At 48.7% G+C, this 22314-nt stretch overlaps 1 protein-coding gene across 2 annotated transcripts in view; it reads right to left on the bottom strand.

Annotated features, from left to right (window-relative positions):
- Window positions 1-22314, bottom strand: part of MFHAS1 (multifunctional ROCO family signaling regulator 1) — a 57792-nt gene that overhangs the window by 14276 nt on the left and 21202 nt on the right. Inside the window, exon 2 of one of the 2 annotated variants that reach the window (XM_072625587.1) lies at window positions 1588-1666. The exons of the other annotated variant lie outside the window; for it this stretch is intronic. Within the exon in view, the coding sequence (XP_072481688.1) occupies window positions 1635-1666 (32 nt within the window). The 3' untranslated portion in view covers window positions 1588-1634. The remainder of the gene's footprint in view (window positions 1-1587; window positions 1667-22314) is intronic. 2 annotated transcript variants of the gene reach the window in all.

The following is a 22314-nucleotide window of genomic DNA, read 5'->3' as shown; positions in this document are numbered from 1 at the left end:
AGGGTGACATTGAACCAAGGACCACTGTTTCAGCCCGACCATTGAACCAGTTCTGAATACACATAATTGAACTCTGTATCTCTCTGTCTTGTCCGCAAGAAGAACACGAGGTTTTTTATCAAATATTTTGCTCAGTTCATGGTAAACTGCCTGCCATACAATGACCACAAGGCCCTGCATTCAGGGGAAAGGAGCCAGTCTTGCTAGCACTGGGAACAGCCCCTGAATGTTCCCTGTGCCTCGAGAATGCTCTGGCACTCTGACTCCCCAGCTGTCAGTAACCCTGCCAGGAAAGGAGACAAGGTGAGCCCAGCATGACCTGTGCTTTCCGAAGCCAGGCTGCCTCTTGGTAGTCGCTGCTTCCTTTTCTAAATGTTCTCCAGCCATCTCTTTAATGTCCTGTTCTAGAATCTTCCCAGGAATCCAAATCAAGCTCACTGGCTTATAATTTGTAGACCTTGCTCCCCTCCCTTTTCTGAAAATTGGGGTGTTTGTCCTCCAATCTTGCAGTACCTCTCCTGCTTCTCATAATTGTTCAAATATCACTGATGGTGGCTGAGCTGCTAACTCTTTTAGGATCCAGGATGGGGCTCATCTGAAGTATCCACTCCTGAGATCCTCAGTCCAGCATGACTAGGAAATATGGAGAGGTCTCAGGGCCTGCTCCCTGAGAGTTCTTGTTTAGTAATGCCAGCTAGTTGGGTACCCTCCCCAAGCCATAAAGCCCTTTCCTGGGAGCTAGCAGTCAAGGGACCTTTGCTGCTGGACCACTTTCCTCTTACATAACTGGATGCTTAGCCTTCATCCCAGCCAATTTCCATTTCATAGACAAGAGGAGGGGGCAGCCTGGGATGGGAATGAATGTGGGTAGACAGTGGATATGCTGAGCATCAGTGGGGAAGCCTGGGCATCAGGGACCTTGGGCAGAATCCTTCTCCTTCCTGGGTCTCAGCTTCCTATTTTGTAAATTCAAGGCCCCTCTCTGGCAGCCCCAACACTGAGGGATTCTGGACAGGCTGACCTCCAAAGACAGAATTCTCAGGAAGTCTGAGTTCCCTTTCAGAGCTGAGTGTCTATGAATGTAGGAGACAAATCCCAGGGCAATCATGTGTGCCCTGCTCATTCATCAGTATGATTTTATACGACTCACTGTGTGCATGGTTTGTTTTCTAAGCCCAAAAAACACCCACCGGGTCAGCGATGTTGAAATTATCCTGTTGGGATTATAAAAGGATTTGGCCTGGGCCCAGCAGGACCTCACAGAACCTCAGGCACGCCAAGAATGTAAGAGATCTCAGGCTAGTCCCGCTCCAGTCTCCAGAGAAAGTCTGCTAATGTTAACCCCATGCATGCAATGGCTAATGGTCACTTTCAAAACATTCCCCGGGGTCAGAGTCTTCTTGCAGCCTAGGAGGACTTTGCCAAAACATTATTATCTGAGAAAGCGACTTACAGTTGGCCAGGTCCTTGAAGAACGTCCAAGCCACCCCTCCCATTTGACAGAGAAGGAAACCGAGGCCTTGGGAGAGGGGACTACATACAGCTAGTAAGGGAGGGAGGTAGGCCTCCAACATTCAGGTCTCCTACCTAAGGATACTCCACAGAAACTCTTCCTTTCTTTCATCAGCTGTAATTCATTGTCTGCAGCTTAGGTTCCTGCAACATACTTTAAAAAAACAATAAATTCCCGAACACCTTTGGCAAAGAACTTAGCAACTCTTGTCTCTTTTTTCCAGGTGACTAACTTTCCCTGACCTGGGCCAGGGTTTCCAGAGAGCACGAGGACAACTGCCTGGTTCAGTGAAGAACTTGTGAGCAGTGTGACCTGAGGCCAATCCCTTTGCTTTCTCTATAGTCAGAGGATGATGATTCCCCAGGGCGGTGTAGGAGATGTTAAACCCAGGCTCTCCTTTTTCCCTCGAGGACCTTAGACCAGTCCCTTTTGCAGCCAGGAGGGGCAGTGGATAGAGCGTCCCACTTGGAGTCAGGAAGAGCAGAGTTAAAATCCAGCCTCAGATGCTGACTAGTTGTGTGACCCTGGGCAAGTCACTTAATTCTGTAAAATCTGTCAGTTAACATCTGTCAAATGAGCTGGAGAGGGACACATCAGACCACTACAGTATCTCTGCCATGACAACCCCAAACGGGATCACAGAGATTTGGATGTGACTGAAAACGACTGAACAACAAAAAGCATTTCTATTCCTTCTCTGTAAAGTGAGGGGGCTGGACCAACGGTTCCACCATGCCCATTCTAAAACACTCTAGACCCATGGAAATGCTGAATCAGCAGAACTCTGCAAGTTGAAGCCCTGAGAGACAAGCTAGGAGATGAAAGCATCTTTTAAGTAGGGCAGAGTGAACTCTGGGGGGTCTGCTCCCCACCGCCAAACATCAGAGCTCAAGGGCAGACACACACACACACACACACACTCACATACACTCTCTCTGTGTGTATCTCTGTCTCTGTCTGTCTATCTGTCTGTCTGTCTGTCTCTCTGTCTCTGTCTCTCTCTCTCTCTCTCTCACACACACACACACATGTTTGCGTGCCCATCTGCATTGTGAGTCTTGGGGTCAGCAGAGGAAGCAGGGAAGGCCCTAAGATATTGCACAAAAGAACTCTGGTTGTCACGAAAGCCGTCCTGTCCTCACATCCCATAGGCTTCTTTTTCTGCAAGTTTCTCCAGGGCCAGCTGGCTGAGGCCCTCAGGACAGGCCTGGGTTCTGCTCCCAGCCAAGCAGGCTTTCCCAGATGTGAGGGAGATAAGGTGCTGAGTACAGAAAGAGCCCAACAAGAAAATAATCTTTTCCTCCCTGTGCACTGAAGCACATCGTTGCTTCTTTGCCTCAGTGGGCCTTCGAGCACACCATGCTCGGGTCTGCTGCCCCTCCACACTGGTGAGGCTGGGACTCATGGACTCCCAGTCTGTCCTCATATACATCGACTTTAGAGACTACCTGGTCCAACCCCCTCATTTGCCGAAAAGGATCAGGCAGACAGAGGTAAAATGACTTGCCCAGGGTCACACACTAGGAAGTGCCTGAGCCAGGTTTGAACTTGAGGTTCAGGATTCTATCCATTGAATCTTCTAACTACCTCAGAGAATAGTCATTGATGGTCTGATGTTACCTTGAGAAAGTGGGTGTCCTTGGGGCCTGGACTTGGGTCTGCTAGTCTATGCTTTCATCAGTGGCTTGGATGAAGGCACAGAAAACTCGCTCATGAAATCTGCTGCTAACGCGTCAGACGACAAAGTCTCATCCTCCCGAGATTCTGAAGGGACCATGGGCACCATCCATTAACTGGCTCAAACAGGAGGGAGATTGGTTTGTGATAAACAGTAAGTTTTATGCTCAGGACCACCGGGCCGAGAGGGAGAGCTGACAGGAGTCTCTGAGACCCAGGGGTCTGAACCCGTCTTTGACAGATGAGCAAGTTGGGGTTCAGCAGGTTAAAGAGAAATTTAAAAGACAATAATAACAACAGCTAACCCTTCTGTAGCCTTTACAAATACGGTCTGCTTTGACTCTCCTGACATCCCTGGGAGGTAAGCACTGCCATCATCCCCCTTTCACAGGTTTCACCACCTTCCCCAGGCAAATCCACCAGGATTTACCAGGTTCTTTCCTCTGGCTCAGGCAGGCTCCAAGTTATGCCCAGGGGGCTTTGAGGGCACAAGACATTTCAGCTGCCTGATCTCATTTGATCCTTAAGTTGCCTTGGGAGGTAGTGGCTACTCAGATATTATCCACAGTCTACAGATGAGTAAGTAACCTCAGAGAGGTTTTGGATTTGCCCGTGGAGCCCAGGTGAGGAGGACAGGGTGGGTGTGAGCCTTTGGCCAGGTGCAAAGGCCTGTCTTATCTATCCTCCAAAGTTGGAGGAGAGAATCAAAGCTTAGTTAAGCATTGCCACGGAGGGTACAAAGAAATACTCTCTGCTCTTAGATGGTTTCCCTTCTACTTCTTCACAGCGGAGGGGGAGCTTGTCTTGTCTCATGTGTCACTACCCAGTCTTGCACTGTCTTGTGCTGGGGTCAGTTCCAAACTTGGCCAAGACCCTCCCCGACTACAGCTCAGCCCCCAGAGCTCTGGGTTTCCTGGTCCCTGATCTCTCGGGGTGACTTGGGGTCCTGTGGCCACTTACTGACTCCCTGTGGGACTGACCCTTATTCATACATAGAACTGTGGCTTCTTCTCTATCCAGTGGTCTCCTTGGAGCAGGAGTGAAGTGGCCCAAGTCACCTTTCCCTCCTTTCTCCCCATGGGGAGTATAGGGAGAAGAAGGCTGGGGAAGATCAGCAGTCGGGGGGCACAGGACACACTGGCACAAGGAGGCAGGCCAGAGAGGGACCAGAAGTCAAGTGAGCCATCCAGAGTCTGGGGACACCGAGAAGTCAGTGGTCCAGTCCTGCATCTGTCTGAGGTAGGTCTGCTCTCAGGGTCCTGAGCCCGGAGACCTGAGGGAGAATCCCAACTTGGCCTCAGCTTCTCCACCTGTAAATGGGGCAATAACTACTGCACTGCCTGCCTCACAGGGGTACAATGGGGAGAGATGATGATACCCAGCACCCACAGTCTCCAGAGTGCCCTCCTCAGCACGTCCCTGGTCGGAGGCTAGTTCCAGGATTAACATCTCCTTTTTACAGATGAGGAAGCTGAGGCTCTTTGGGGTGGTCAATGCCAGGGGAGGGTTTCTTCCGCTTGTGGGCCCCTGTGCCCAAGGCCATTGAGCACAGCTGCCCCGACCTGTCTGCACCCACACGGGAACAAGATCTGCTCTTTCCATCATGATTTTTTAATGAGACCACCGCTGGAAATGGAAAGAAATACTGAGCATTTATGAATATTCATCAGCCTCCTTTCCCTTTCCTTTCTCCCTCTGGGTTTTGGTTGCGGGGCAGGGTTCCTAGTTAAAAATTAAAAAGCATCTGTGTAACCTGGGGCAGGCGGGCTGGCAGCCAGGGGCAGAAGTGGGGAAGGGGCCCTCTGCCAGGAGGGTGCTCTTGCTCACCGCCCCCTGCTAAAGTAGGCACTCCCTGGTCTTCTGGAGGAGGGTGGGGGTAGGCCCCCAAGCCAAAGATCCCCCCCTGGGGGTTCTCGTGCTCTGCCAGGGGTCAAGAGCAGGAGTGAAGGGCAGGTGGGGGTGGAAGGGGCCACTGTAAAGTTAATTTTAGGCCAGTTCATCGGCTGGGCTGCTGAGGACGTGCAGTTCCCAGTACTGGGCTTGGTCCTTCTGGGGGTTGTTTCAGGGAAACATGGGCAGGTCCTGTGCCCGCGGCTGGCAGCTGCTTCCACATGAAGTCCCAAGCTTTTCTTTCTGCAGAGTCCCTGAGCATGCTAATCCCCCTTCCCTCGCCAGCTCTGAGCCTTTCTGCACACAGTGACACGTATGTGTGTGTCTGTGAGTATGCATGTGTGAGTATATGTGTCATGTGTGAGTATGCATGCATGTGCGAGTGCATGTGTGTAAGTGTATGTGTGCGTGCGTGTGTGCATTGTGTGCATGTGTGTGTTTGTGTGACTGTGAGTGAGTATGTGTGTGTATGTGTGTGAGTATGCGTGTGTGAGTGTGTGTGTGTGTGTGTGTGTGTATGGTGATGGGGCACAGTGCCCTCACTAGCCTCACTCTCCCCAATAGAATGGAAGCTCTCCAAGAGCAAGGACTATTTCATTCTTTGCATTTGTATCCCCGGTGCCTAGGACAGTGCCTGGTAAACAGCCAGTGCTTAATAAGTGCTTTGATGACTGATTGAACTGGGTCTCTGTAACTCACTTTTAAGAAGGATGATGGAATGATTTCCTGACAGATGCTCGAAGCTGGGAGGGCTGGGAGCTTCAGCATCTGGTTAGGTCACCTTGCATCTGAACAAGAATGCCCTCTGAAATGTTCTGGACAAGGGGTCCCTGAGTCTCTGCTTGCAGCCTCCCAGGGATGGGGAGCTCACCACCTCCCAAATGTCTGCTGAGTGGACTTTAAGGGGCTCTGAGGACTGAATCACTCCACCCAAGTGATGAGGGCCCCGCTTCAGCCTGCCTGGCTGAAAGGACTGGCCAGGCCCAGGGGGCTCCCAAGGGCTCTGCTTGGCCCTGACCAAAATGCCAGCCTGCAGTCCATGCCTCGGTCAGTCCTCACCTTCCAGTCTGGCAACCTTTAGTGAGAGCCTGCTCAGCTACATCTGATCAGGTGGTGCCCCCACCCACTCACCTCAAGAAGGTGCCCTGGCCTGTCCTGGCCCTGCACACGGCCTCCCTCATGCTACTCCTTCCTGACCCCAGGAAGGTGGCCAGCATCTTGGGGAGGGGGCTGGCCTGGTTGCTCTTTTTTGCATCTGTAGACAGGACTTTTGTTGCCCTTTTACTGCGATAAAGGGCTGAATTCATGCACTAAGGAAGCTAGACTGAGTCAGGAAGACCCCAGGAGCCAAGGTCTGACAGGACAAGCTGCCTCAGCCCTTTCCATTCTGACCTAGAGGAGGGCCAAGGAGGAAGCAGCCTGGAGGAGGCTCAGCCTCCTCGGACCCTGGCAGGTTTGTGTCACTGAGGCAGCCGGGGTCCCAGGCTGTCCCCTTGAATGTATCGTTCCCCCTTCCCGCATCTTGAGGAGGTGAGTGGAGACTGTACTAGGCAGGGAGTCAGTGTCAGGACTGAACCCTAAAGACTCCTGTCCCTGCCTCCCTGTGGCATCTTGGACAAATTCCTTTGTTTCCTGGACTTCAGAGGGATGGGGTCAGAGGGCTCAGGTTCCTTCCTACTCAGGAGCCCAGGATCCTCTGGCTTCCTGTGACCCCTCCTGTCTTTAATGGCCCACCCCAGGAAGTAGGCAGTGTTTCCTGGAGGCTACTGGCAGAGGCCAACCTAAAAAGTCACACAAGCATCTCACTTAATAAATATGCTAGTAAATATATAACCGTATCAAGCTCTATCATCGTCCCCTTGTACAGCTGTGCAGAAGAGGATTCTTGCACCAGGCTAGAGTGGAAAGTGTTAGTCCTGTTAAAGATCACTGTGGAAGTCATCAGCACGAGGGCTATTGAGCCAGAACCAGGAGTCAGGGAGATGCCTCTCTCACACTCTAAAAAACTGGGGAAGGACCACAGCAGGTGCTGCTTATGCCAAGGAGAAAACTGTGCCCCTGCTAAGTGGGGCATTGCAGAGAGCGGGGGGGCTCTGGGAAAAGAGCGATGCTAATTCAGAACAGGATAAGTGCTTATCAAGGTGGAGGGGGCAAGACTGGCTGGACTGAACAAAACAGTACCATACTGGGGCAACTCTGGCTTCAGAGAAACCTTGGAAGACTCAGGAGGACTGACGCGGAAAGACGCCCGCAGGACCAGGAGGACAGACTATATGGTGGCACCAACAATATCAGAAGAAAGAATGAGCCCCAGAGGCCCCAAACCTCTGATCACAGAATCCCCGACTCAAAAGTCTATGAGAAACCAAGAAGCCTCCAACCTTGAGGCGCCAGAGAGGAAGGGGGTGGGGGAGGGCCCAAGAAGGAGACGTGACCACAGCCGCATCGTCCTGTGGAGCTCAGCATCCTGGCTCAAGGGAGGGGGAAAGGTGAGCTAATTAGTGAATGAAGGTCCACTGGTGCCTCTGAAAAAATGCACAGCCAAGTTCAGAAGGGACAGGCGCAAATGCAGCAGTCTTGTTACTACCCTGAGAAGCTTTTTCTGTTTATTTCTTTTGTCTCACACAGCGACACTCAGGGCCAGGCTGGAGGCTTGGCCTGTTCTGACTCTGAGCCGGGCTGGCTCTCCTCTCCCTATGCAGCTTGCTGCCACCACCGCTCCCCATATTGGTATCTGACACCTGACTGGCTAAGCCTGCCCTGGCTCAGAATGCCAGAGCTTGAGGGAGCCACCAGCTGTGGCCACCTGGGGAGCACGGATTGCAGGTGTGAGCCATACACTGGGCTATCCACCAGCTGCTCGTAACCCACTAAACAGAACAGGTCAGCTTCTTACACGAGCATTCGTTCCTCCTCTTTGTATGTAGAAATGTTTGTTTAAAGATGGCTAAGTTCACAATGAAAAAGAAAATTTAATTTGAAAAAAGGCCAAGAAGGCCGATACCCTTTGACCCAGAGATCTCATGGCCAGGCACTTGCCCCACACGACAGCAAGGTGGCTCAGTGGATAGAGCTCTGGGCCCGGGGTCAAGAAGACCCAACTTCAAATCTGACCTCAGATCCTTACTAGCTGGTGACCCTGGCCAAGTCACTTCTCCTTGGTTTGCCTCAGTTTCCTCATCTATAAAATGGGGCTCATGACAGCCCCTCCCTCCCAGGGGTGCTGAGGATCCAGCACAGTGCTTGGCACATAGGAAGTGCTTCATAAATGTTAGTGGTGATGATGATGATGCCGATAGCCCCCATAGACACCAAAACGTTTATAGCAATGATTTTTTAAAAATTTTGTTTTCCTTTTGTGTAGCTAAGAACTAGAAATAAAGCAGATGCCCATCAGTGGGGGACTCACTGAACACGAGGTGTATGAGTGTCTGGAATCCCCCGGGCTGTGACTGGCTGGAGGGTGGGTGCTGCAGCTCACGTTGTTGGTCAGTGGCCAGCTTGGGCATCTTTCCTAAATTGCTTCCCCCCCGCCCCCCGCCCTTTCTTTTGTTCTTTGCTACAAGGGGAGGCACAGGATGAGGGAGAGGAGAGCTGGGCAGTGGAGGGAGGTGCCGAGTGTCAGGACAGGCATGGCAGGTCCAGGAGGGCTGGGGCTGCCTGGGCCATCCTCCTTTTCAGCTCTTCCTTTGTCCATGACAAGGTTTGTGTTTGTCAAGTTCAGAATAACAGGTAAAAATGCACGAATAAATACCACAGTCTAGGAAACAGGGCAGGGCTCACGATTTCCCTGGGGTCCCACTGGGGGATGCGCCATACCTTTGGTCCACTATGAACCAACCATGATTCACCTGGGACTTAAGGTCGCCACTTTTCTTTCCTTTTAAAAATTTAAATTGTTTTTATCTTCTCTTTTTGTATTACTTGAGTCTTCCAGTTCTCCTGCCCCCCCCCCCACTTCCTCCTAGAGAGTCTGTCCTTAGAACAAAGAGAAGGGAAAAACCAGATCAGCAAACATTTTGCCATGATATGTAGTACTCCACACCCATAGTGTCCCCTCCACTCGATGTTTACTTTCAAAGGAGAAATGAAATGTTTGGAGCCAGGACTGAAGGTCCTAATGACTGGGGGCACTGGCCCTCCTCTAACACATCTGGATTGCATGCCCAGGGCCAGTCATCAGACCTCTTGGTCACTGCAGCTGTGGAGGACTCTATACTGGCCCAGGGAGTTTTCCCCCTTGGGAGCCCCCGAGCCCAATGACATCACAGGTTCCTATCCCTGACACTAAATAAAATAGGAGGCTGGGTCAGGGAAGGAGACTTTTGCATTTCTGAATCAGCCAAAGCAAACAACAGACTGTTGGATCAAGCGCTCCTCCTCAGGTCAGTGGGTGACTAAAGAAACGGGAAGCCATTGAGGTTCACCCTTTCCTAAGTCACCCTGGTGCCCTACCAGCTGCCCAACTGGCATGGGACCTGAGGAGGGAGAGTTATAGTCAGCAAAGCTGGGTTTCAGAAGGAGGAGAAAAGACCCCACCAGGAATCATGTGGAGACCAAAGTGTGGGCTGCTGCAACTTTGTCTCATGACCTTGGGCAAGTCCCTTCCTCTCTCTCAAGTCATAGTCTCCTCAGCTGTGAAGGGAGGGTGTTGGTATTAGTGTGTTAGGCCCCTTCCAGTCTTAACAATTCAGAAGTGCCCTGTACACAGCAGGTGCATCATAAAGGCTTGGAGGTCCTTGAATTGGATTTGGAGTCTCCACGCTACTAGAGAGATGTGAGGACAGGAGTGAGTGGGCTGCAGTATACAAAATGGAGGGGAGGGGTGGCACTGTTTGTTCCCCAGTACCCCCAGTTTAGTGATGATCCACAAGTGAAGAGGAGATGTGGCTCCTAGTGTACTGGTACTTTCAGCGCCTCTCTGTGCAAAGACTGCTCCAGGCTCCAGGGGACACTGAAGCCCTTAGCCCTGGGGAATAAGCACATCTTCTCCCAGGTACTTGCTGGCAGACTTGACCTTTGGGGCATTGCCTCTCCCTTACCAGAGGCCGCCCAGGTAACCAGAGGAAGGGTCCAGGCTCAGTCCGGGGTCTGTGCTCGGGGTGGGTGTGGGGCCAACAAGTCCTACATGACTGAGTTCAGCGCAGCTCTGGTTTGAGAATGGCGTCGGGTGACAAGGAACCGCTGTCATCAAAGACTCCCCACTTTGGCATCTAATCTGTGTTTCTGTGGGCAAAGAAAGTCTATCTGACCCCAGGGGAGCTAAAGGCAGGACCTGACAAATCAAAAATCTGTGCCAAAGCCCTCCGCTCTCTGAGGATTTGGGAAAACTTGGTCGGGGGAAGGTGACCTGCTTCCTTGAGGTCCTGGACCCTGCGAAGGGCAGGAGGAGGAACAAAGCTCAGCAATCTTTGCTGTGTGTCCTGTCCACATACAAGACTGTGTGAAGGAATGACCGTGTGAAAGAATGACCATGTGAAGGAATGACCGTGTGAAGGGGTGACCGTGTGAAGGACTGACCGTGTGAAAGAATGACCGTGTGAAGGGCTGACCGTGTGAAGAACTGACCGTGTGAAGGAATGACCACATGAAGGAATAACCGTGTGAAGGAATGACCTTGTGAAGGGCTGACCGTGTGAAGGGCTGACCGTGTGAAGAACTGACCACGTGAAGGAATGACCACGTGAAGGAATGACCATGTGAAGGAATGACCGTGTGAAGGGATGACTGTGTGAAAGAATGACCGTGTGAAGGGATGACCGTGTGAAGGACTGACCGTGTGAAGGGCTGACCGTGTGAAGGAATGACCGTGTGAAGGGCTGATCGTGTGAAGGGCTGATCGTGTGAAGGAATGACCGTGTGAAGGACTGACTGTCTGCTCCCACCTCATCTACCTGCTTTCCATGAACCAAACAATTCGACCAAGCTCCTCACCCTCAACAGAAACAAATCCTGGAAGATGATCCCTGACAAGCTCCCAAGGGAATGAAGGTTTTCTAGCCCCTGGGTTTGCATGTCCTTCCAATGAACTTAGGGAAGTCTGTGCTGTGTAGGTCCCTGGATCTCAGAGGCACCTGGCATTTCTGCCATGATGTTATGCTCCACCAATCCTTGCTGCAGCTGGACTGAACAGAAGGGGAGCCCAGCACTGGGGCATTGTGGGATGCCACGCATGCTGGCTCCCTCCAAGGAGGGCCACACGAGGGGAGAAGATCTGGCATTTAGAGGGTGTTGTGAAGTGTGCAAAACCCTTCACATAAGCTAACTCACTGAATCCTCACAACCCCCCTGGGAGGTAGGGGCTATCCTGATTTCCATCTTACAGATGAGAAAACAGGCTGACAGAGGTGACAGGACTTGCCTGGGTCACACAGACCCTGCCAGAGGTGGGATTTGAACTCAGGTCTTCCTGACTCCAGGCCTGGCTCTCTACCCACTGGACCACCTGGCCCCCTCAGTGAAAAAGAGGGGGAGTCAAACATGGGGGTGCTGGGTATCCTCCTTTTTACATACACAGAAGCTGACATTCTGGAGGTAAAGGTTAGTGTCCAGCTCAGACGTCCTCGGTCTGAGGCTGGAGCTCAAGAAGCATGGAGGGTGGCAATCTGCCCTGCTGAGTGCATTTCCATAGGGAAGTTCATGGATCAGTCAAGGAGTTGAACAAAAGGTTTCCAGGTTGACCCTCTGAATGTGTTTTACTATCCCCTTCCTGCAAGAGAAGGGAGACCCCAGGACCTTCCCAAAGACTGTGCAGGGCCTCTGATTTAAATGACTCTTCATTGCCCTCAAAAGACCCTGCCAGGCCCCTCCCTGGGACATTCCTGGGGAAGCAGATGGAGTGGGAGGTGGGAGGGAAGGTAAGAGAATGAAAGAGAATGAAAGAGAGAGAGAGAGAGAGAGAGAGAGAGAGAGAGAGAGAGAGAGAGAGAGAGAGAGAGAGAAAGAGAGAGAGAGAGAGAAAGAGAGACAGAGACAGAGAGACAGACAGAGACAGAGAGAGAGAAAGAAAGAGAGAGACAGAGAGTGAGACAGAGACAGAGAGAGACAGAGACAGAGTGAGAGACAGAGAGAGAGATACAGAGAGAGAGAGGGAGGAAGAGAGAGACAGACAGAGACAGAAAGAGGGAGAGAGAGAGAGGGAGAGAGAGAGGGAGAGAGAGAGGAGAGACAGAAAGAAAAACAGAGAGAGAGAAAGAGAGACAGAGAGAGGAGAGAGGGAGAGAGAGACAGAAAGAGAGAAGAGAGAGGAGAGAAATAGAGGGAGAGAGAGAGGGAGGGAGAGAGAGAGTGAGAGAGAGAGAAGAGGGATGACAGGGAGAGAGAGAGAAAGGGAGACAGATACAGTGAGACACAGATGAGAGGAGAGACAGAAAGAAAAATATTGAGAGAGACAGAGGGAGAGGGAGGGAGAGAGAAAGAGAGGAGACAGACACAAAGACGGAACAGACAAAGACAGGGAAAGAGAGAGAGACAGAGATGCCCAACCTCTCCAGGTGGACGGAAGGGCTTTGCCTCCTTTACATCACTTGCGTCAGAGGAGGCAGCTTCAGGGAGACCTCAGACCCTAGGCCTGTTTCCTAATCTATAAAATGAAAGGTCTGGATTGACGCCTTTCCTTCTCTGAATCTCACAGCAGAGATCACTTCATTTTGACTTTGTCCTTCCGATGCCCAGCTCAGTCCTTGGCACACGGTAGGTGCTTAATAAATGAGTGGCCTTTTTAAAATTGCATCGAGTGACCGCAAGGCTGTGATTCTACCTTCTTGGCTTTGTCATTAGTCTCTTTTCACCCGTTTTCATTGATCTGGCTCTAAGATCTAATTGACGGCTTCCATTCTGGCCTCTCACAGAGGCAAGAGTGCTGGCCAGAGACCCTCCCTCGCCATAGTCTCCCAAATGATCTTTGAAGAAAGCTCTGATCAAGGTGAAAACCAGGAAGTCATTTTTATGTTTCTATAGAAGGGCATGAGGCTCACAAACACATTTCCACAAAAGACAACCCTTCCCCTCCGCCATCTTCTCAGGAGGCCCCCTGCCCCAGAAGGACTCTCCTTGTCCCAAGGAGAAGGGCCAATGCTTCCTCAGTCACTGGAACAAAGAAGACCAGTGGCACAGCACCAACAGACAGGCCTTGGCTGGGCATTCACACATAACCCTTCATACTCTGGCCCCACCTGCCTCTCTTTTCTCATCATCCATCAATCTCCTTGACCTGACTGAGGCTCGGCCGCACTGGCCCTCTGACTACCTCCACACATGGTACCATCTTATGTCTTTGTCCTTGTGAGGGCTACATACCCCACACCGCTGATACTTCTTCCTCACTTCCATCTCTTGGAATCTCTAGTTTCCTTCTCAGTCCAGGGCAAGAGCAGCTTTCCATGTGAGGCCTGTCGTGATCTCCCCGGTGTCCTGGGCCTTCCTCCCTCAAATTGTTGTTGAGTCATTTTCAGTTGTGTCCAACTCTCCATGACCCCATTTGGGGTTTTCTTGGCAGAGATACTGGAGTAGTCACTTTACAGATGAGGAAACTGAGGCCAGTGGAGTTAAGTGACTTGCCCAGGATCATACAGCTAGTAAATGCCTGAGTCCAGATTTGAACTCAGGAAGAGGAGTCCTCCTGATTCCAGGCCCTGTCCTGTATCCATCGCTCCATCTTACTGTCCCAATTACCTTCTATTTATATTAGATGGCTTATACACATATCTACAGATGTATGTATGTGTGTATACACACGTACATACATGCACATATGCATGTGTGTGTGGTGTCCCCAATAGAAATATGGCTCCTGAGGTTAGGACTTACTTCAGTTTTGTCCTTTATATCTCTAGCATCTCACTGGCACACAGTAGGTATTCAGTAAATGTTTGCTTGATTCTCAAGTTCACTTCTCAAAGTCAGTTTAGGAGGAGGGAGAATGAATTACAAAGCATCTACCAAGTACTCGTGAAGTCCACCTCATTCTGGTTCCAACCAACCACTTCAGTTTTAGCTCCCAGCCTTTCCCTTCACACTGTCTCCATCCAGGCCAAACTGGAGCTCCCCCATCCCTTCTTCTCTGCCTGATTTCACCCATCTCTCTGCCCCATTCTTTGTAATCATAATCAGTCAACCAGCACTGATTCTTCATTTTCTACTCTGTGCATCCCTGGGAGGGAGTAAAATTATTACAGGCCCATTTTATAGAGGAGAACACCGAGCTCTTCGAGGTAACTCACCCAGGGTCATGGAATTAGTAAGCCCCAGGAGTCCTGACCCACGAGCCCAGCAGCCTTTCCACTAAACTATGGATTTCCCCCTATTACATCACATCCTTCCTTCAAGGCCCAACCCGGAGGCCAAATGGTCCATGAATTGGCCATTGAAGGGACAAGGGCTGGATCAGTGAATTCGCCATGGTATAGAGAGCTCCCAGGGGAAGAAACACTTTCTGCCAAGGAGAATCAGCACCCTCTCTGCAACTTGGAGTCTTCGACAATTAGAGACCTGCCCAGGTTCACACAGCCAGGATGTGCCGGGGGCAGGATCTGAACCTAGGTCTTTCTGACTTAGTTCCAGATCTCTTTATCCCTTATGCCAGGCTCATGACATCTCCCATGTAAAACCTGGAGAATCATACCTATGCCACAGAGGGTATTGGCTCTCATGTTTGCCATAGAATAGGAAATGATAGAGAGAAGTAATTTGTCCAAAGCAAATAAATGACCCCCAAACCCCTCAGCCCTTGAGAGTTTCCATCTGCCAGGCTAAGCAGGGAGTACTGCAGAGCCAGGTCCTCAGAATGGCTGCATACATTTATTTTATTCCCATTCTCTCAGGAAGCCATAATCTGTTTGTGGATTTCTTGGATCCCTGCTAGAGGACGTAGAGAGTCTGGCCCTAAACCTTTTCCCATCCTGCTCCTGTTCCTGCTGCAGACCAGGACCAACTTTATGGGCCCCTTTCTGTATGCTGTGGATGGGTCACAGTGCCAGGGCAGCACACCCCAGCACTTGGTACCTAGGTCACTCTCCCCGAGTCCCAATGACCACAAATGACCTCCAGGCAGAGGACCAGAGTCCTAGAAGAAAGCACAAGAACAAGGAGGTTTGGACCCCTTGTCCTTTGAGTCAAGGTCTGCCCTCCCACCCTTTGCAAGTTTTTCTCACATTGCTTCCTTGCATGTCCAGTCTGTGCTTCATCACGCTGGAACACATTCCTAGGTGTGCCTTGCACTGTCCAGAGCACTGGATCCCAGCACGTCCAAGATGGAGGGGACTTCCCTGGGACTTGGGTTGCATCACTGTCATGAGAGCTGGACTGGGAAGCACAACAGCTTGGGAGCTCCTTCATGTTGTCTTTTCCCCAGGGCATGGAGTAGAGGATATGTGTGTGTGTGTGTGTGTGTGTGTGTGTGTGTGTGTGTGTGTGTGTGTGTGTGTGTGTGTGTAGGGGGGGAACGGGGACTTCAGCAAAGGCTCTGCAGGCATTTACACCCTCTGACAGGCTTGCATGAGGTTTGTTACCTTGTGGGGTGTTTCTCCTTCCTTCCTCTGTATCTGGCGCATCCTTTCTCTTTCTGAGGTTGCTGAGTTTTGAGATTTATGGGTGGGGGAACCCCATTCTACCATACTATTTGACCACAGGATCTGCAAGACAGCAAGCTTCCAGCAAAGCTTTAGTCAGTCTCTCCTGCTTGCCCCATAGCCCAGATGGAGAAATGGAGGCTGGACAAGAGGACAGTTAAGTACCCTCTAAATTGCTCAGAGGACCAGATCCCCTAAGTTACTCACTGGGTCTATAGCCCCTGAGTAGGGCGTCTTTAGTAGACTGGATATGGAGAGAAGGTCTGGCTGACTAGGGGGATGGTGGGGCCCTTGGTGACAATGGAGACATCAGGAAGAGAGGAGAGCTTTGGGTGGGGGACAGAACGACTTCAGTTTTGGTCATGTTGAGTTTTTACAGAACATTTAGCTCAAGATGTCAATAGAATGTTGAAGATGCAAGATTGGAAGTCAAGAGAGAAGCGAGGGCTGGACCAGTAGATGTGAGAATCATCCACATATCATTGTTGATCGGTCATTTCAATTCTGTTTGATTCTTTGCGACCTGTTTTGAGGTTTGCTTGGCAAAGATACTGGAGGGGTTTGCCACTCTCTTCTCCAGCTCACTTTACAGATTAGGAAACTGAGGCCAACAAAGTTAAGTAACTTGCCCAGGGTCATCCAGCTAGTAAGTGTCTGAGGCCACATTTGAATTCAGGAAGAAGACTCTTTCTGGCTGCAGGTCCAGCACTCTACCCACTGCGCCACCTGACTAGCCTGGCATAATATAAGCAATCAGTGCTTTTCCATTTGGCTCTTTATCCAACTACTTCAGCATTAGCATACTTAAGGCACTCAGCCTGCCCCCCACAAAGCCATTTAATGTTGTAGAAATTTTTTTTTTTCAGAAATAAGGAAACACTAAACAGTCTGGCTGGCTGTTCCAATATACCAAAAATCACAATACTATCCCAATTAATTTATGGATTTAATGTGACACCAAAGGGATGCTTCACATAATCAGATAAGATTGGTGGGTTGGTTGTTGTCCTTCGTTTTCGAAGAGGACCTAAATGACATCACCATGATAAAGTGAAGTCTCAGTGCATCCGACTATGGCTGATCAGACCAACAGGAGCTCGGAATGCTCTACCACAGGTTGGGCACAGATAGTCTGTGTGAATATTTGGGGTGGATACTCCAAATTTGCGCATCCTGTGTTTACTTTGTGCTGCCTCAATTCTGCTTTGATAATAGAGCATATCACCTTTTCTCATGTGGGCACACCACACTGAGTGGTCCTGTGCCAGTGTCTCCCATGTTGCACAACCATCCAAAGTTCTTGAGAGAGACTTTGAGAGTGTCCTTGTATTATTGCCTTTGACCACCATGTGTCACCTGCCCCATGTGAGCTCTCCATAACACAGTCTTTTTGTCAAGCGTACATTTTGCATACTAACAACATGGCCAGCCCATCAGAGTTGTGCTCTCTAAAGCACAGTTTGAATACTTGGCAGTTCAGCTCGAGCAAGGACTTCAGTATCTGGTACCTTATCCTGCCAGGTGATCCTCACAATCTTCCTAAGACAGTTCAAAAGGAAGTGATTCAGTTTCCTGGCATGGTGCTGGTAGGCTGTCCATGTTTTACAAGCATACAGCAATGAGGTCAGCACAGCAGCTCTGTAGACCTTCAGTTTGGTAGTCAGTCTAATACTGCTTTTCTCCCAAACTTTTCTTCAGAGCCTCCCAAACACTGAACTAGCTCTGGCAATGCGTGCATCAACCTCATTGTCAATGTGTGCATCCCTGGAAAGTACACTACCAAGGTAAGTGACCTTATCCACAGCATTCAGAACTTCTCCATTTGTTGTAACCAATGATTCCATGTATGGATGGTGTGGTGGTGGCTGATGGAGCACCTGTGTTTTCTTGGTGTTAATTATTAGGCCAAAATTAGCACAGGCATCAGAGAATTGATCCATACTTTGTTGTATTTCAGCTTCAGAGGCTGCATTGAGTGCACAATCATCTGCAAACAGAAAATCATGCACCAGCACTCCCTCCACTTTGGTCTTAGCTTGTAGCCTTTTCAAATTGAAGAACCTACCATTAGTATGGTAGTTGACCTTGATGTCGTGTTCATCCCCACTGAAAGCATTTGACAACATGGCTGAAAACATCATGCTAAAAAGCATGGGAGGAAGCACACAGCCCTGTTTCACTCCATTAGTGACTGGGAAGGCACAAGAGCTTTGTCCACTATCCAGAACCCGGACAAACATGCCATCATGAAATTGATGTACAATGTTGATGAACTTCTCCAGGCAAACAAATTTTGACATAATTTTCCATGAGCCCTCATGACTAACAGTGTCAAAGGCCTTGGTCAGATCTACAAACATTGTGTACAGACAGACCTCTGTTCTGTTCCTGGCATTTCTCCTGGAGTTGTCAGGCAGCAAACACTATATTGACTATTCCTTGCCCCTTTCTGAAGCCACATTGGCTCTCAAGTATATGACCATCTTCCAAGTGAAGGATCAGCCTATTAAGGAGGACTCTAGCAAGAATTTTGCCAGCAATGACTGAGAGACCCCTCCCACCCTGTGATTGTCACAGGACACCGTATTCCCTTTACCTTTATAGAGATGGACAATAGAGGCATCCTTGAAATCCTAGGGGATAACCTCCTCTTGCCAAATAACCTAGAAAATTTCAGTCAGCTTTTGTATGAACTATGGTCCCCCTTGTAAATCTCAGCTGGAACAGAATCAGCACCAGGTGCTTTGCCACATGAAAGGAGCCTAATGACCCTCAAAACCTCTTCTTCAGTTGGAAGTTCAGCTAAGGAGAGATTGACTTTAACCTGAGGTAAATGGTCAATGGCCTCAGCATTGATTGATAAGATAATGAGATGTACATGGAAGCATAAACAGACCAGACTGTCCAGGGAAATGAGGGATGGGGAACAGAAGAAGCATTTGTACAGGCAGATTTCAAGCTATATAACAATGTGGTAATTGTGAAACTCTTTGGTACTGGATTAACAAAAAGAATGAATCAGATAATCACTAACTGAAAGCTACTATAGCCAATGTACCAGTGTTTGATAAGCAACAAATCATAAAACTCAGGGAAGGAATCCAGGGATCCATAAAACTGCTGGGAAAATAGCAATTTGATGAAAAATGGGACTTCATCCAAATCGTATCCCATTCATTCAAATAAATCCCAAATGGGATAATCATTTAGACATAAAAGAAGGTATTCTTCAAGAGTCAGATGCTCCAATCTGAGAGGATGTAGCTGTGTGCAGATGGAGACAAGACAAGCTAACAGGGGAGATTGGGAGAAGGGAAGAAAGAGGTGTTTTGCTCCCATTGAGTTGGGAGGGCAGCTGCCCCAGGAGGAGCTGTCCACAAGGTAGCTAATGTTCCAAGAGGAATGCTCAGGAGACAGACAGAGGCTGGGTATGTGAAATCAGCCATCATCTGAATAAAGATGGCTCCTGAACTCATAGGCATGTATGAGGTCACTGAGGGAGTGCACGTCTAGAGAGAGAAAAGAAAGTGTCCAGGGGGGTGAAGCCAAGATGGTGGAGAAGAAAGACACACATACTCTAGCTCTTACCCCACAGCCCATAAAATACCTGTAAAGAAGAACTCTCAACAAATTCTAGAGCAGCAGAAGCCACAGAACAACAGAGTGGAGGAGATTTCTATTCCAGAGAGACCTGATAGACTGATGGGAAAGGTCTGTCACTCACTGGACGCAGAGCAGAGGCCAGCCCTGCCTTGGCCATGCAGCACTGAAGGGAGCAGATCCAAGCAGGCTTCAGGGACAGAATTTCCAGTGGCAGTGCAGATCTCTCAACCCATAGGCACCAAAAGTCAATGAGAGGGTCTTTTCAGCTGGCCGAGAAGGGAACAGGGTGTCCCCACAACTCAGGCCTCCTCAGGAGGCAGCAGTAGAGGCTGCAGCTGACAAGGCTCCCAAAGCACACAGTATCCCGCATCCATTGTAAATCCCCTGAGGGAACTGAGCCCTGTGTGGCAGCCCTACCCTTTCCTAAGCAGCTGATCTTAATCTCACACTGAATAGCAGCCCTGCCCCCGCCTAAAGCCCCTAAGGCTTTAGAGTAGCTCATCTGAATCTCAGCCCCCAGTGCTGGCTTGGCAGAACTGGAGGCAAGGTGGTAGTGGAGAGGAAACTCAGAAGTCAAGTACCTGGCTGGGAAAACGCCCAAAAAAGGGAAAAAAAAAGAAGACCATAGAAGGTTACTTTCTTGGGGAACAGGTGTCTCCCCTCATCCTTTTGGATGAGGAGGAACAAGGCATACTGTCAGAGGAAGTCAAGGCCTTTAACTCCAGGGTCTCCAAGGAGAACTTAAACTGGGCTCAGGCAATAGAAGACCTTAAAAAACAAGTTAGCAGCTTACTAAAGGAGAACCAAAAAAATGCTGAGGAAAATAGCAGCTTTAAAAAGAGGCTAACTCAATTGGAAAAAGAGGTCCAAAAAGTCAATGAGGAGAAGGAAGTTTTAAAAAGCAGAATTAGCCAAATGGAGGAGAAGGTTCAAAAGCTCACTGAACAAAATAATTTGTTGAGAGAGAGAATTGAGTTCAGGGAAATGAATGACTATGAGATAAACCAAGAAGTTAGTAAACAAAACCAAAAATTTGAAAAAATAGAAGATAATATGAAACATCTCATTGGAAAAACAACTGACCTGGAAAATAGATCCGGGAGAAACAATTTAAAAATTATGGGACTTCCTGAAAGCCATGATCAAAAAAAGAGCCTAGACATTATCTTCCATGAAATTATCAAGGAAAACTGCCCTGATGCTCTAGAATCAGAGGGCAAAATAAATATTGAAAGAATTTACTGATCACCTCCTGAAAGAGACCCGAACAGAGAAACTCCTAGGACTATTGTAGCCCAATTTCAGAGTTCCCAGGAGAACATACTGCAAGCAGCTAGAAAGAAACAATTTGAGTATTGTGGAAATACAATCAGGATAACACAGCTTCAACATTAAAGGATCGAAGGACTTGGAATGGGATATTCCAGAGGTCAAAGTAACTGGGATTGAAACCAAGAATCACCTACTCAGCAAATCTGAGTATAATACTTCAAGGGAACAGATGGTCATTCAGTGATATAGATGACTTTGAATCATTCATACTGAGGAAAAGACCAGATCTGTATAGAAAAATCTGACTTCCCAAGACAAGAATCAAGAGAAGCATGAAAAGGTAAACAGGAAATAAAAATCATAAAATATTCTCTAAAGCTGAACTGTTTACATTACTACATGGAAAGAAAATATTTTTAACTCTTGAATCTTTTCTCTGTATTTGGGTAGATGGAGAGATTGTACATACAAATACACGCATACACTTATATAGATAGAGAGTACAGGGTGTGCTATATCAGAAGAGATGATATCTACACACACAAAAATAAAATAAAATAAAAAATTGAGGGGTGAAGGAGGAAAATACCAGGAAGAGAAAGGGAGAAATGGAACAGGGCAGGCTATAGCTCATAAAAGAGATAAGAAAAGTCTTATTCAATGGAGAAGAAAAGGGAGAAGGGGAGAGGGGAAAAATGAAGCTACTCTCTCCACATGTGGCTGAAGGAGGGAATAACATGCTCACTAAATTTGATATGAAAATTTTTATCACACCACAGGAAAGTAGGAGAAGAGGTGACAAGTGGGGTGAGGGGAATGTTAGAAGGGAGGGCAAATGGGACAAGGGAGTCACTAGAAATAAACACGTTCAAGAAGGGACAAGGTCAATTGTGGGGAAAAAATAAGGGGGAATAGAGTAGGACAGAGGGCAATATAATTAGTACTACACAACAGGATTATTATGGAAGTTTTTTGCAAAAGAACACATATTTAGTCTGTATTGAATTGCTTCCCTTCTCAGTGGGGCTGGGGAGGGGGGGGGAGGGAGAGAAGTTGGAATTCAAAGTATTAGCAACAAATGTTGAGAATTTTTATTGCATATAATCGGGAAATAAGAACTACAGGGAATGGGGTATAGAAATGTATCTTGCCCTACAAGAAAAGAGTGAAGATGGGGATAAGGGAAGGGTGGGGTGTGATAGAAGGGAGGGTACACTGAGGGAAGGAGTAATCAGAATGCAAGGTATTAGGAAGTGGGGGGAGGGAAGTGATGGGGAGAAAAATTGGACATGTTACAAAGTGAGGTAAAAACAATTAGTATTAAAACAATTGACTGAAGTAATTACTGAGAATAAATCAATGACATCTTTAGTTTGGAGAAAAGGATTTCAGTCTAAATTTCCTAGAGGAAGGTAATCTGGGGTAAAATTTGGCATTGATGGAAAAGTCAAGGTTTTAATGGTAAATTTGATTTTATGATTGCCATTTAATCAGAAACTAGAACATGGATAGAAAGGCATGTAAGCCACTTAAGACTTGCCTCAAAAGATGTTCCTTAGCGAAAGTAAAATTATAGTCAAATTTGAAACCTGGTTATTGGAACCTGCCATTTTCAGATGCTATGGGACTATTAAGTGACTGTTCTTCTGAGTCTCACTCCAGGTATGGATAGAAAGAAAGGTGGTCTGAGCCTCCAATCCATGATGACAGTAAGCTGGTGAGATGCTGGTATGAACTGCAAAAGGTGATCTCATGGGAAGGGTGGGAGAGTGGCTGTTCAGCCTGGGCTGA

Source organism: Notamacropus eugenii, chromosome 7 (assembly GCF_028372415.1).
Source record: "Notamacropus eugenii isolate mMacEug1 chromosome 7, mMacEug1.pri_v2, whole genome shotgun sequence".
NCBI classification, from domain to species: domain Eukaryota; kingdom Metazoa; phylum Chordata; class Mammalia; order Diprotodontia; family Macropodidae; genus Notamacropus; species Notamacropus eugenii.
The sequence above is the reverse complement of the archived record's forward strand: the minus strand, read 5'-3'. Positions and strand labels throughout refer to the sequence as shown.